The 11,825-nt window shown below is 47.7% G+C and overlaps 1 protein-coding gene across 1 annotated transcript; it reads right to left on the bottom strand.

The window, feature by feature from the left end:
- Nucleotides 1-2,148: 2,148 nt before the first annotated feature.
- LOC134476507 (uncharacterized) lies at nucleotides 2,149-11,117 on the bottom strand. The gene is made up of 2 exons (XM_063251171.1): nucleotides 10,571-11,117; nucleotides 2,149-5,181 (listed from the first exon to the last, which is right to left on the bottom strand). Exon 2 carries the CDS (start codon nucleotides 5,112-5,114, stop codon nucleotides 3,240-3,242), a length of 1,875 nt encoding a protein of 624 aa, XP_063107241.1. The 5' UTR covers nucleotides 5,115-5,181; nucleotides 10,571-11,117; the 3' UTR covers nucleotides 2,149-3,239.
- Nucleotides 11,118-11,825: the final 708 nt, after the last annotated feature.

The following is an 11,825-nucleotide window of genomic DNA, read 5'->3' as shown; positions in this document are numbered from 1 at the left end:
TGAATTTTAGGAGTGATTTCTCTAGATCTATAAGGTATGTTGATGGTATATTTATTGGGATTGCATTGAATCTGTGTAACAGTTTTGGGAGAATGGCCATTTTCACAATGTTTGTTCTTCCTACCCATGAACATGGGATGTCTTTTCACTTTCTGAGATCATCTTCAATTTCTTCTTTCAGTGTATTATAATTTTCCCTGTATAGGTCTTTCACTGCTTTTGTGAGAGTAATTCACAAATATTTCATTTTTTTGCTTGCTAGTGTGAAGAGTGTGCCTTCTCTTATTTCTCTGTGATTTTGTTGTTAGTATATAGGAATGCTATTGATTTCTGAGTATTGATTTTGTATCCAGCTACATTACTGAATTCATTTATTATATCTAAGAGTCTTTCAATGGAGTTTAGGGGGTCTTCTATGTAGAGTATCATGTCATCTGCATACAATGACTATTTAACTTATTCTTTTCCTATCTTTAACCCTTTTATTTTCCTCTCTTCTCTAATTGTTCTGGCTAGTATTTCCAGTACTATATTAAATAGAAGAGGTGATAAAGGACATCCTTGTCTTGTGCCTGATTTTAAAGTAAAAGCTTTCAATTTTTGGCCCTTTAGTATGATATTGGCTGTTGATTTGTCATACATGGCCTTTATTATATTGAGGTAAAGACCACCTATTCCAATTTTCTGTAAAGTTCTTATCATGAGTGAATGTTGGACCTTATCGAAGGCTTTTTCTGCATCTACGGAAATTTTCATGCGATTCTTACTTTTGGCTTTATTGATATGGTGGACTACATTTATTGATTCGCATATGTTGAACCATCCCTGCATGCCTGAGATGAATCCCACTTGGTAATGGTGTATAATCTTCTTGATGATTTGCTGCATCCTATTTGCCAATATTTTATTGAGCATTTTTGCATCTGTGTTCATTAGGGAGATTGGTCTGTAATTCTCTTTTGCAGTTGGGTCTTTCTCAGGTTTTGGTATTAGAGTAATATTTGCTTCCAGAATGACTTGGGAAGGATTGTTTCCCTTTTAATTTCATTGAAGAGTTTGAGGAGTGTTGGTATTAGGTCTTCTTTGTATTTCTTGTAGAATTTTGCAGTGAATCCATCTGGGCCTGGGCTCTTCTTTGTAGGTAAGGAATTAATTACATGTTCAATTTCACTGATAGATATTGGGTTATTTAGCAGTTATACATCCTCTTGATCTAGCTTTGGTACTTCATATGTTTCTAAGAATTTGTCTATTTCTTCTGTGTTATCAAACCTTTGAGAGTAGAGGTTTTCGAAATAGGTGTTGATGATCTTCTGTATTTCTATTGAGTCTGTACTGACTTCACCTTTTTCATTTCTTACTGCATGAATTTGAGATCTTTCTTCCCTTTTTTAATAAGGTTGGGTAGGGGCTTATCGATTTTATTTATTCTTTCAAAGAACCAACTTTTTGATTCATTGATTCTATCGATTGTTTTCTTATTCTCTATTGCGTTGATTTCTGCTCTGATTTTTATACTTTCCTCACGTCTTTTGGCTTTGGGCTTGACTTGGTCTTCTTTTTCTAGCTGTTTGATGTGTAGCATCATGTTGTTTATTTGTATTCATTCTGTTTTCCTGATGTGGGAACTCAGCGCTATAAGTTTTCCTCTGAGGACGGCTTTCATTGCATCCCATAAATTCCGGTAAGTTGTATCTATATTTTCATTTGTCTGTAGGTATTGCTTAATTTCTTTTTAAATTTTCTCTGTGACCCAATGATTACTCAAGAGTGTGTTATTCAGTTTCCATGTGTTTGTGGGATTTTTGCAGCATCTTTTATTGTTAATTACTAATTTCATAGCGCTATGGTCCGATAGCATGCAAGGGATAATTTCAACTCTTCTGCATTTATTTAAATATGTTCTGTGAGTTAATATATGGTCTATTTTAGAAAATGACCCATATACTGCTGAAAAGAATGTGTATGCTGTTGTTGTTGGGTAGAATACTATGTATAGGTCTATTAAGTCCATTTGTTCACAGGTGCAATTCAGTTCTTTTATTTCTTTGTTGATTTTCTTTTTGATTGATCTGTCCATTGGTGTCAATGGTTGTCGGTGTCGATCCCGGCCGGCAGGAAAAAACACACGACACGAGTAGTCGGCGGATAGCCTCTGATTTATTTTCTCTCTCCGTACGCCCTGTTCCGGGATCTCGGATCCCGCCTGAGGGAAGCCTCCTCTGGTCCGTTCCCTACGGCTCCTTGTGTGCTTCTCTCAGCAGTCCCTCTTCTTGGTGTGTGTCCTCGCCCCAGGGGTGGTGTCAGCATATATATGGACACATCGACCAATCACATCAAAGTAGGCAAGACGAGCTGATTGGCCAGCGTCAGCTGTTGCTGGGCAGACTAGCTTACAGGGCGTGTTGTTTACTAGCTAGGGAGCAGGAAATGGGCGCCATCTTGGCATACTCGATGGGAGGGGTAATCTAGCTCAGGCTTCACTCCTCACCACAGGCCTCACATCACTCGGTCGACGGGAGGGGCAATCTAGCTCAGGCTTCACTCCTCACCACAGGCCTCATATCACTCGGTCGAGCTCCCAACATCTCCCCCTTCTTTATTTATTAAGATAGTGTGGTCTGTGGGTCCATGTGAGGTGTCTGGGAGTGGGCCTATTTCGCAGGCCGAGGCATGAGAGAATGTAGAGGTCTATACCCTGCTGTGCATCACCTTGTCTCGTACATATCCTTGCGCCAGGACCATGCTCAAGGTGAGTGGTTCATTTTTTCGCAGGGCCAGGCTTTTGTGAACCGAACCTGGATGCATATAGACATTCATTCCTGCCTTCCCCTCAACCCTCGAGGCGGATGGCACTGCAGTACCCTTGGTCTCGCATCTCAATGCCATAACTCTCACTCCCTAGAGGACCCTCGGAGTAGAGCCTGTCTTAGGTTGATCAGGAGAACTTCTCCCGTCTTACCCGTCGTTGGCTTGCCCACTCAACTCTTAAAGCTTATATCTTGGGGGAGACACGGAGGGGTCAGCCGAGTGACATTTGAGGAACCGCGTAATTACTAATTACCAACCATAATCCCCGTTCACTACAATCACTAATTACTATTTTCTAATTATCAATGGGAACACGCCTTAAGCGTGGGGTCCTTCTAGTCTAAGTTCGCAGCCGCGACGGGGAAGGAAACGTACGTAATAATACTAGAACATCCGTAAGAATAATGGCGAGGGCAGCCACGTACTGGTTAAAGGAGCCGTGCCTTTCTAGCCTGAGCCCAGAAAACGCTAGGTGTGGAATCCCCTTGACTCTGGGCCAGCAACATCATCAATGTCATATGTGTCTTTTGGGTCGCCCTTATCGACCGCAGGCACCTAAGAGTCACGAGAGTGACAATCACAAGAGCAAGAATGATCCCATACGCAAGAAGTGACGAAGGTTTGAAGAAGGAGCCTATCTGGCTTAGGACATCATCAAAAAAGGAGGCTGTAAGTATAGGCACCTCTATCTGATCTAGCTGCCGGATAGTCATATCCAGGCGCACGCTAGCGTTCCAAAAGGAAGAATTATAGGTGGTGAGAACATAATCCTGAAATTGCCTGTAAGCCGAACGGTTGACCTGGATGGGGGTAACGCACAACTGGGTGAATGCCCATCTGGCGTCACATAAATTGTTAGCCACCTCCCAGAGTCCCTGGACTTCCTGAGCGATTAGGTCGATCTGCTGCTGTAACGCCATTATGGCGTTGTGCTGGAGGAGGTTGACTTCTTGTTGCTCCCTCAGCGCCAGGGAGGTGGTGTCCATAAGATTGGTAAAGGCCTGAGCCGTCAGCGTAGACTGGGTCAGAGCAACGGCAGCCGTCACAGCCGTCGCAGTCAGAGTCACGAACAGTGCTGTCAGGGCCGCTGTGATCCCAAAATCTCTCTTACGTCTGAGCATGGGTAGTTGGTCCTGCTGATAGACGGGATGAACCCAAACAGATTCGTTAAAGGGAACCCACATCAGTGGGGGTCGAAGAGCCAACATAGCATACGGGAAAGACCCATTCCAGCAGTTCCCTGTAAAGCATGGTTGGTTACTGCACTTAAAGGAGATGTCAGCAGAGAATACCCATAAGTAGGGCGGTTTTACGCATGCAGCCTCAGAATTAAGGGTGACATTGGTGGTTCCATTAGAGGCAGAAGCGTTAATAGCGAGCATGGGTCTTAAGTCCATGCAGGCTCCGGTGGAGAGGCACAACCAATTTTCATTAAGGGGGAAGGGGAAGCTTATTGCCCACTTGTTGTTCACTCTCAGGTAGGACTCCCACCAGGTCAACGCGAATATGTTGTTACTACCGGATGGAGGAGAGAACCGGGACCACCAAGACATGTTTAGATGAGTCACTCCCACGCCGTCGACAGTACAGGGCTGCCATGAAAGTTGTGACAGGTCCACCATCTGTCTTTTTCGGCTTGGGGACACACGGTATGGGCATGTGGGGAAATCGGGACGGGTGTGCATGGCTGCTCGGGGTTTGCAGGTTGAGTTAAAAGTGATGACTCCGCCGCTAAGTGTGCCAGCTTTAAAACATCCAGGCGAATGCAGGGATGGGACAGACAACCTCACCGTCAGGGAGGTATTGTACCATTTTACAAGGAGGGGCAGGAAGCTAACGCAGGATCCCCGGTGACACGAGGGGTTACTATTAGTGGAAAAAATGACCACGTCATTGGTGATGGGAAGGTCAAAACGTATGGGTCTGATGGTTAACGGTATATCTGGTATGCAAGGCAATCTGGCGGAGCAGTTTTTTGCATACAACTTTGGGAGAGAGGGGGCTGTGGTGGAGATAGCGGCTAGCGCTGGCGGATGATGTATTGCTGCCCACACCAAGTCTGCTCCTATTTCAGTAGTGGTGGTGAGCATCAAAACCAGAAGGAAGGGGGCTGCCGGAAGGCGGCGTGGCCTAGCCACTCTGGCTGCACCGTACCCTAAAAGAGAGCCAATTACTATCGAGAGCATAATCATTACTGTGTCCCATAAGTCATACGGTATTCCTCGGTCGAGCAGCAATATCCTGGTCGGACCGATCTTGATTAGGCTGTCCGCTGCCGTTGAGTTTTGGAGTGTCTCCTGCATTATGTTTCGTTGGATTCGCCACACGCGTCAGCCGTTCTGGGACCCACAATGGTTCTCGTCCTGGTTCCTGCGGGAAAACACAAACCGCACCTCGGTTCCAGCTAACTACTGGATCCGGGCCCATCCATTGTCCCGTCAGGACATCTTTCCATTTCACCCATCCCCTATTGCCAGGAGATGGATTACAATGTTCCATGGCCGGGGAGTGATTGTTGTTATTCAGGTTCAGAAAATTGTATGTGAACAGTGCCATGGAGAGCCGTGCCTTTGGGGGCAGGCCCTGACTTATTCCCCCTTTTTGTTTTTGTAGAATATCTTTAAGGCTCCTATGAGCCCTTTCAATAATTCCTTGACCTTGGGGATTGTATGGGATGCCATGTTTTAATTGTACCCCCATTTTTTCACAGAACTCATTAAAGGCTCTGCTTGTATAAGCTGGTCCATTATCAGTTTTTAATATTTTTGGTTTGTCCCATGCGGCCCAAGCTGTCAGGCAATGATTGATTACATGAGACACCTTTTCGCCAGTTTCAGCAGTCGCAAATATAATATGAGAGCAGGTGTCCGTAGAGACATGAACATATTTAAGAGATCCGAATTCTATCATATGTGTGACATCCATTTGCCAAGTGTCGCCAGGAATCAATCCCCTGGGGTTAACTCCCGTTGATACGACGGGTGTGTATGTGGCGCAAGAGCCGCATAACCGTACGATGTCCCGCGCGTCAGCCCTGGAAATGTGGTACTGGTTGGCTAACGTCCTGGCGTTGACATGAAATCTGTCATGAAACAGACGGGCTTGTTCTATTGAAGATAACATATTGAGTATCCACAACGGGCGAGTGGCCACGTCAGCTGCCGCATTGCCCTGTACCATGGGCCCTGGCAGGCGCGTATGTGCTCTTATGTGAGTGATGTATATTTTGTTGTGTCTATTTATCAGCAGAGTCTGGATAGACAAAAACAAATTAGTCACTTTGGAGGTTGGCTTAATCGGGCCCGCAGTCTCAAGGACCTGCATGGCATTAACAACGTATTTTGAATCAGAAACAATATTAAGGGCCCCTGGGAACTTCTCGAGGACGGTTTGTACAATTTGTAACTCTACCACCTGTGGTTGATCTGGTTCAAATTGTATGCTGATCGGAGGCATACCTGAGACCACATAAGCCCCTATCCCGGTTTTTGACCCGTCCGTATAGATCGTTGTTGCAGGAGTAAGTGGTGTGGACGCGGTGATTTTTGGAAATATCACCGGATGTTGAGTAACAAACTGTAGTATGGGGTCCCTGGGGAACTGGTTGTCTATCTCCCCAAGAAAAACACATCTCAGGATGGCCCACGTATCTATACAAGCAGTCAGGATTTTTATTTGAGAAGCGGTATAAGGTACCCGAATAGCATGGGGTGCAGAGCCAAAATGTTGGATAGCCCTGCCATGTGCCTCCAAGGCCAGGGAAGCGACCGTTTCCGGATAATGTTCGATAATCTTGGCAGGTGAGACCTTAGGGTGCACCCACAAAAGTGGTCCCTTTTGCCAAATCACTGCCGTAGGTTGAGAAACGGTCTGCAACAAGCAGACCTCAAAAGGCTGTTCTGAGTCAATTCTCCGCAATGCAGCTGTACTTAGGGCTTCCTCTATCTTTCTCAGAGCAACTCTGGCTTCCGGGGTGAACTCCCTGGGGGAGGCAATATCCGGGTCTCCTTTCAGGAGGTCGAACAGGGGCTTTAAGTCCGAGTTAGGGATGTGTAAATAAGGTCTGATCCAGTTTATATCTCCCAGTAGCTTTTGCATGTCATTCAAGGTCCTTAGGCTATCTGTTCTGATGGTTACCTTTTGTGGAGAAATCGATGTGGGGGAGACTTTGGTGCCCAGGTAGGTCACTATGTCTCCTCCCTGAATCTTGTCAGGGGCAATATGTAAATTTGCCTTTCTCAGGGCCCTGACCAATTGGCCAAGCATATCCTCCAACTCAGTCACATCTTTTGCACTGATTAGCAAATCATCCATGTAATGAATACATCTAATTTTGGGGAAGGCTTCACGCAAGGGGGCCAGTAGAAAATCAAGATACATCTGACACATGGTGGGACTGTTGGCCATACCCTGGGGTAATGTAACCCACTCGTATCTCTGATCAGGACTCTCTTGGTTAATGGTGGGTAGGGTAAAGGCGAATCTGTGGGTGTCCTCTGGATGCAGGGGGATTGAGAAAAAACAGTCTCTAAGATCTATGGCATAGACTGGCCAGGACCGAGGGATGGCTGAGAGGGCTGGTAGTCCCCTCTGGATCGCCCCCAGGGGCTGCATCTGTGAGTTGACAGCCCTCAGATCATGGAGCAGCCTCCACTTGCCTGATTTTTTCCTGATAACAAAGACAGGGGTATTCCAAGGGGAGGTTGACGGCTTTACGTGTCCCGCCTGAAACTGGGTTTTGACTATCTCAGTTAATGCTAAAAGCTTCTCCTTGGGTAAGGGCCACTGAGGCACCCAAACTGGATTTTGAGATTTCCAGGTGATCTTAATTGGAGCGGGCAGGAGAAGTTTCTCAGTGACCCCTAGGAAAAACCCAACCCGTGTCTACCTTCCCTTTTTTCTACAGGTACGGGGGATGTCCGGCCCTGCAGGGCTGCGCCCAGGCCCTTGCCGGGGACATATCCCTGATTTTTGAGTATCCCTTTGGCTTGGGGAGAGCAGGTGGATGTAAGAGTGACATCCATCTGGGTGAGAACGTCTCTTCCCCACAAGGATACTGGCAGCTGCAAGACAAAAGGTTGAAAATGTCCTCGGTGACCTTCCTCATCACCCCAAGGCAGGGTCACGGCACTAACCTGGGGGGCAGCCACTATCCCCAATCCTTGGAGTGTGTTGTCAGCTGTGTTGGTAGGCCAACTAGGGGGCCAGTCTTTCTTGGAGACGATGGAACGGTCTGCCCCTGTATCTAGGAGTCCTGTTATCTTTTTTCCGTTAATCCTGAGCGATAGCATGGGCCTTTTATCAAGAGTCATATGAAGCCCTTCAAAAATTTCCTTAGAGGAGCCAAGTCCCTGACCCCCTCTAACCCGTTGACCGGACCGGGGTCTCTCATGGAGACTGGGGAACAGTAAAAGTTGTGCTATCTTATCCCCTTCATCAATTACTATGGTCCCTATATGAGATTGTACCATGATTTTGATGTTTCCTAAATAATCTGGGTCTACAACTCCAGGGATCACGGTAAGGCCCCGGAGGGCTGTGGAGGACTGTCCAATCACTAAACCAACTAGCTTGTCGGGTAGTGGTCCTTTGGAGGTGGTTTCAACCACCTGAACGCCCATATCGGGTGTTAATAGGAGTCTGGAGGCGACACAGAGGTCCACGCCTGCTGGCCCGGGGGTGGCCCCTGTGGGGGGGTGCCATCTTGTGTTGTCCTGTCTAGGGAGTGGGGGCCCGTCCGTAAGGAGGGCCCCCTCTGGCCGTTTTTTGGCTCCGTAGTCTCCCTGCCACTAATACGGTTCCCCTGGGCATCAAAAATAGATCTGCAATCTTTTGCTTTGTGAGAACCTTTACCGCACCTTTCGCAGGTTCCCGTTCGTCTGTCTGATTCCTGTCTCTTGGATATAAACTCCCCCTGTCCGGTCTTGGGGCAGTTTTTCCTTATATGGCTGGGATCCCCACACTGGAAACATCCCCTGGGCTTACCAGGGTGATTGGTCTTCTGAGGCCCTGTCTGTTGTAAGGCGGCGGCTAAAAGGGCAGCCACGCCTGAGTTGGATAATGGCCCCCCTATTTCTCTACAAATTTTAATCCACGCCTCTATGTTTTTACCTTTATGGGGTGCTATGGCTGCCCTGCAGTCCTTGGTGCACTGTTCGAAGATTAACTGTTTAATAAGAGGAGCAGCAGCACTCGGATCTGAAAAGAGTCTGTCAGCTGCCTCCTGCATTCTGGCCACAAAATCCACAAAAGGTTCTGTGTTGCCCTGAACAATTTTAGAGAGGCATTGTGAGGCCACCCCTGTGTTGTTTACCTGCTTCCAGGCGCGGATGCCTATGTTATGTATCTGTTCATACACATTTGGAGGGAATCTAGTTTGATCTTGAGCGTACTGACCCTTACCCATAAGCATATCCTCATTTTGCCCCCTATGGCCCCTAGCCGCATTTTTTTCAGCCTGTTCGGCGGCAAACTCAGTATACCAGGCGCGCCAATCCAGAAAAGCCCCGGGGGCCAGGCAGGCTTTAGCCAGTTGGGTCCAATCACTGGGCGTCAGAAAGCCACCGGCAGACAAATTTTCCAACATAGTTATAGTGTAAGGAGCAGTAGGGCCAAATGTGGCAACCGCATTTTTAAGCTCCTTAATTTGCTTGATCTCCAGTGGTTCCCAGTAATTGGGTCCTTGGCCTTGCGCTAGGAGCACCGGATAAAGCCCACATTGTTCATACTCATTCGCCCCTTGAGGAATCTGTTCCATTCTAAATGTCCATCTACGAAAATACCTTCCCTGGGACCTTGGCATTTTTTCACAGGGTGGTGCCTCCCCATGAGATGTCTGTCCCTCCCTATCACAAAATTGTATCTCTTTGTAACATGGCCGACCAGTCTTTGGGGCACAAGATGGCGGGTCGCCAGGCAGACAAGATGGTGGCCCTACATGTGACAACGGTCCAGGCCACTCCCTCCATGGGGGGGGTGACGGAGGATGGCCCCAGGCCGCCATCTCACCACAGGAACCGGTGTTTGGGACCTCCCAGGGTGGCGCGGAAGGCTCTACGGCTTTCCGTTGGGGAGTGCTCAGGAGTTTCCTTCCCTTCTCTAGGTCTGTCTGCATCTTGACTAGGTCTCTACGTAAAGCTGCAAAGGGATTAGGGGGGTCACTTGCCTCATTGTCCTCGCCTTCCGAGGTATCTGAGCCCGAGGAATCCGAGGCAGGGGGTACCTCTCTCTTGCCTCGCTCTCGCGAGCGCCTCCGCACGCTCCCTGCGACGGACCCCTCTCGGGAGGACTCCGAACGGGCCCCTTCAAAAGCTCGGCGGGCCTGAGAGAGCCCATCTGCGCTATCCTTAGCCCCATTCCTCTCCCCTTTGAGGCATGAATGAATCATCTCCCAGAGCGGCCGAACCGAAAGTGGGAGTCGGCGCTCCTCTTCTGCTCTTTCTAAATCCTTACCTAATTTCTCCCAGCAAGGTAGGGACAAGTGCCCCGTCGGCAGGAACCAGGGTGCCGCCTCATCTACTTGTTGGAGAAACTCCGTAAGTGTCTTGGAGCTCATTGATATACCTGAAATCTTGAGCAGGTCTTTCACCGCTCTTACCAGTGACTTGGAACTCTTAGTGGGTAAGTTGCCCATGCCTGTCACTGAGGAGTCCGTTCTCACCGTGTGAGGCTAACCTGCCACATACACGTGAGCTTGAGGGGAGTCTAAAAAGCCCTGTAGGTGCGCGCCACCCAGAGCCCAGGTTTATCCCCTACTCACCTGTCCTGCAGAGCAATACTGGAGCGTCGTCCGCCTCGCCTCGGGGGTGATCAGTTCCCCGTACGGGCCACCAAATGTCGGTGTCGATCCCGGCCGGCAGGAAAAAACACACGACACGAGTAGTCGGCGGATAGCCTCTGATTTATTTTCTCTCTCCGTACGCCCTGTTCCGGGATCTCGGATCCCGCCTGAGGGAAGCCTCCTCTGGTCCGTTCCCTACGGCTCCTTGTGTGCTTCTCTCAGCAGTCCCTCTTCTTGGTGTGTGTCCTCGCCCCAGGGGTGGTGTCAGCATATATATGGACACATCGACCAATCACATCAAAGTAGGCAAGACGAGCTGATTGGCCAGCGTCAGCTGTTGCTGGGCAGACTAGCTTACAGGGCGTGTTGTTTACTAGCTAGGGAGCAGGAAATGGGCGCCATCTTGGCATACTCGATGGGAGGGGTAATCTAGCTCAGGCTTCACTCCTCACCACAGGCCTCACATCACTCGGTCGACGGGAGGGGCAATCTAGCTCAGGCTTCACTCCTCACCACAGGCCTCATATCACTCGGTCGAGCTCCCAACAAATGGTGTGTCAAGATCTGTTAGAATTGTGTTACTTCTGATTTGGTTTTTCATTTCTGTTAGTTTTTTCATTTTATATAACTGGGTGCTCTGGAGTTTGGTGTGTATATATTTATGAAAGTTATCTCTTCCTCTTGGAGTTTTCCCCTAACCAGTATGTAGTAACCTTCTTTACCCCTTCTGATCATTATTGGCTTGAAGTTGACTTTGTCTGCAAACAGAATAGCTACCCCCGCTTTTTTTGGGTTCCTGTTGCATGAAGTATTGTTTTCCATCCTTTGACTTTCAGTCTGTGAGTATCCTTTGGATTAGATGGGTTTCTTGTAGACAGCATATGGTTGGATTTTGTTTGTTGATCCATTATGGCAGTCTGTTTCTTTCAATTGGTGTATTGAGACCATTTACATTAATAGTTAGAACTGTTACATATTGTTGAAATGTTATCTTTCTGCTGTTGCATATTTATCTTTCTACTCTGTTTATTTGTCTGCTTTGTTTTGTGTTTTTTTCCTAAATGTATCTAGGCTGTCTTTCAGTATTCTTTGCAGGGTTGGCTTGGTGATCATGAAGTTTTTCAGCTGAACTTTGTCATGGAAATATCTTATTTCTCCATCGATTTTGAAGGACAGCATTTCAGGGTACACCAGCCTAGGTTGGAAATCATTTTCCTTTAGGATCTGAAATACA

The sequence above is a fragment of the Cavia porcellus genome, unplaced genomic scaffold (genome assembly GCF_034190915.1).
Source record: "Cavia porcellus strain 051 isolate PalLab524CR breed Dunkin Hartley unplaced genomic scaffold, mCavPor4.1 scaffold_1, whole genome shotgun sequence".
In the NCBI taxonomy this organism is placed as follows: Eukaryota; Metazoa; Chordata; class Mammalia; order Rodentia; family Caviidae; genus Cavia; species Cavia porcellus.
This window is presented reverse-complemented; position numbering and strand designations above follow the sequence as displayed.

Coding starts and splice junctions, on each gene's coding strand:
- LOC134476507 (XM_063251171.1), bottom strand. CDS start 5,114: ATGCAGGAGACACTCCAAAACTCAACGGCAGCGGACAGCCTAATCAAG.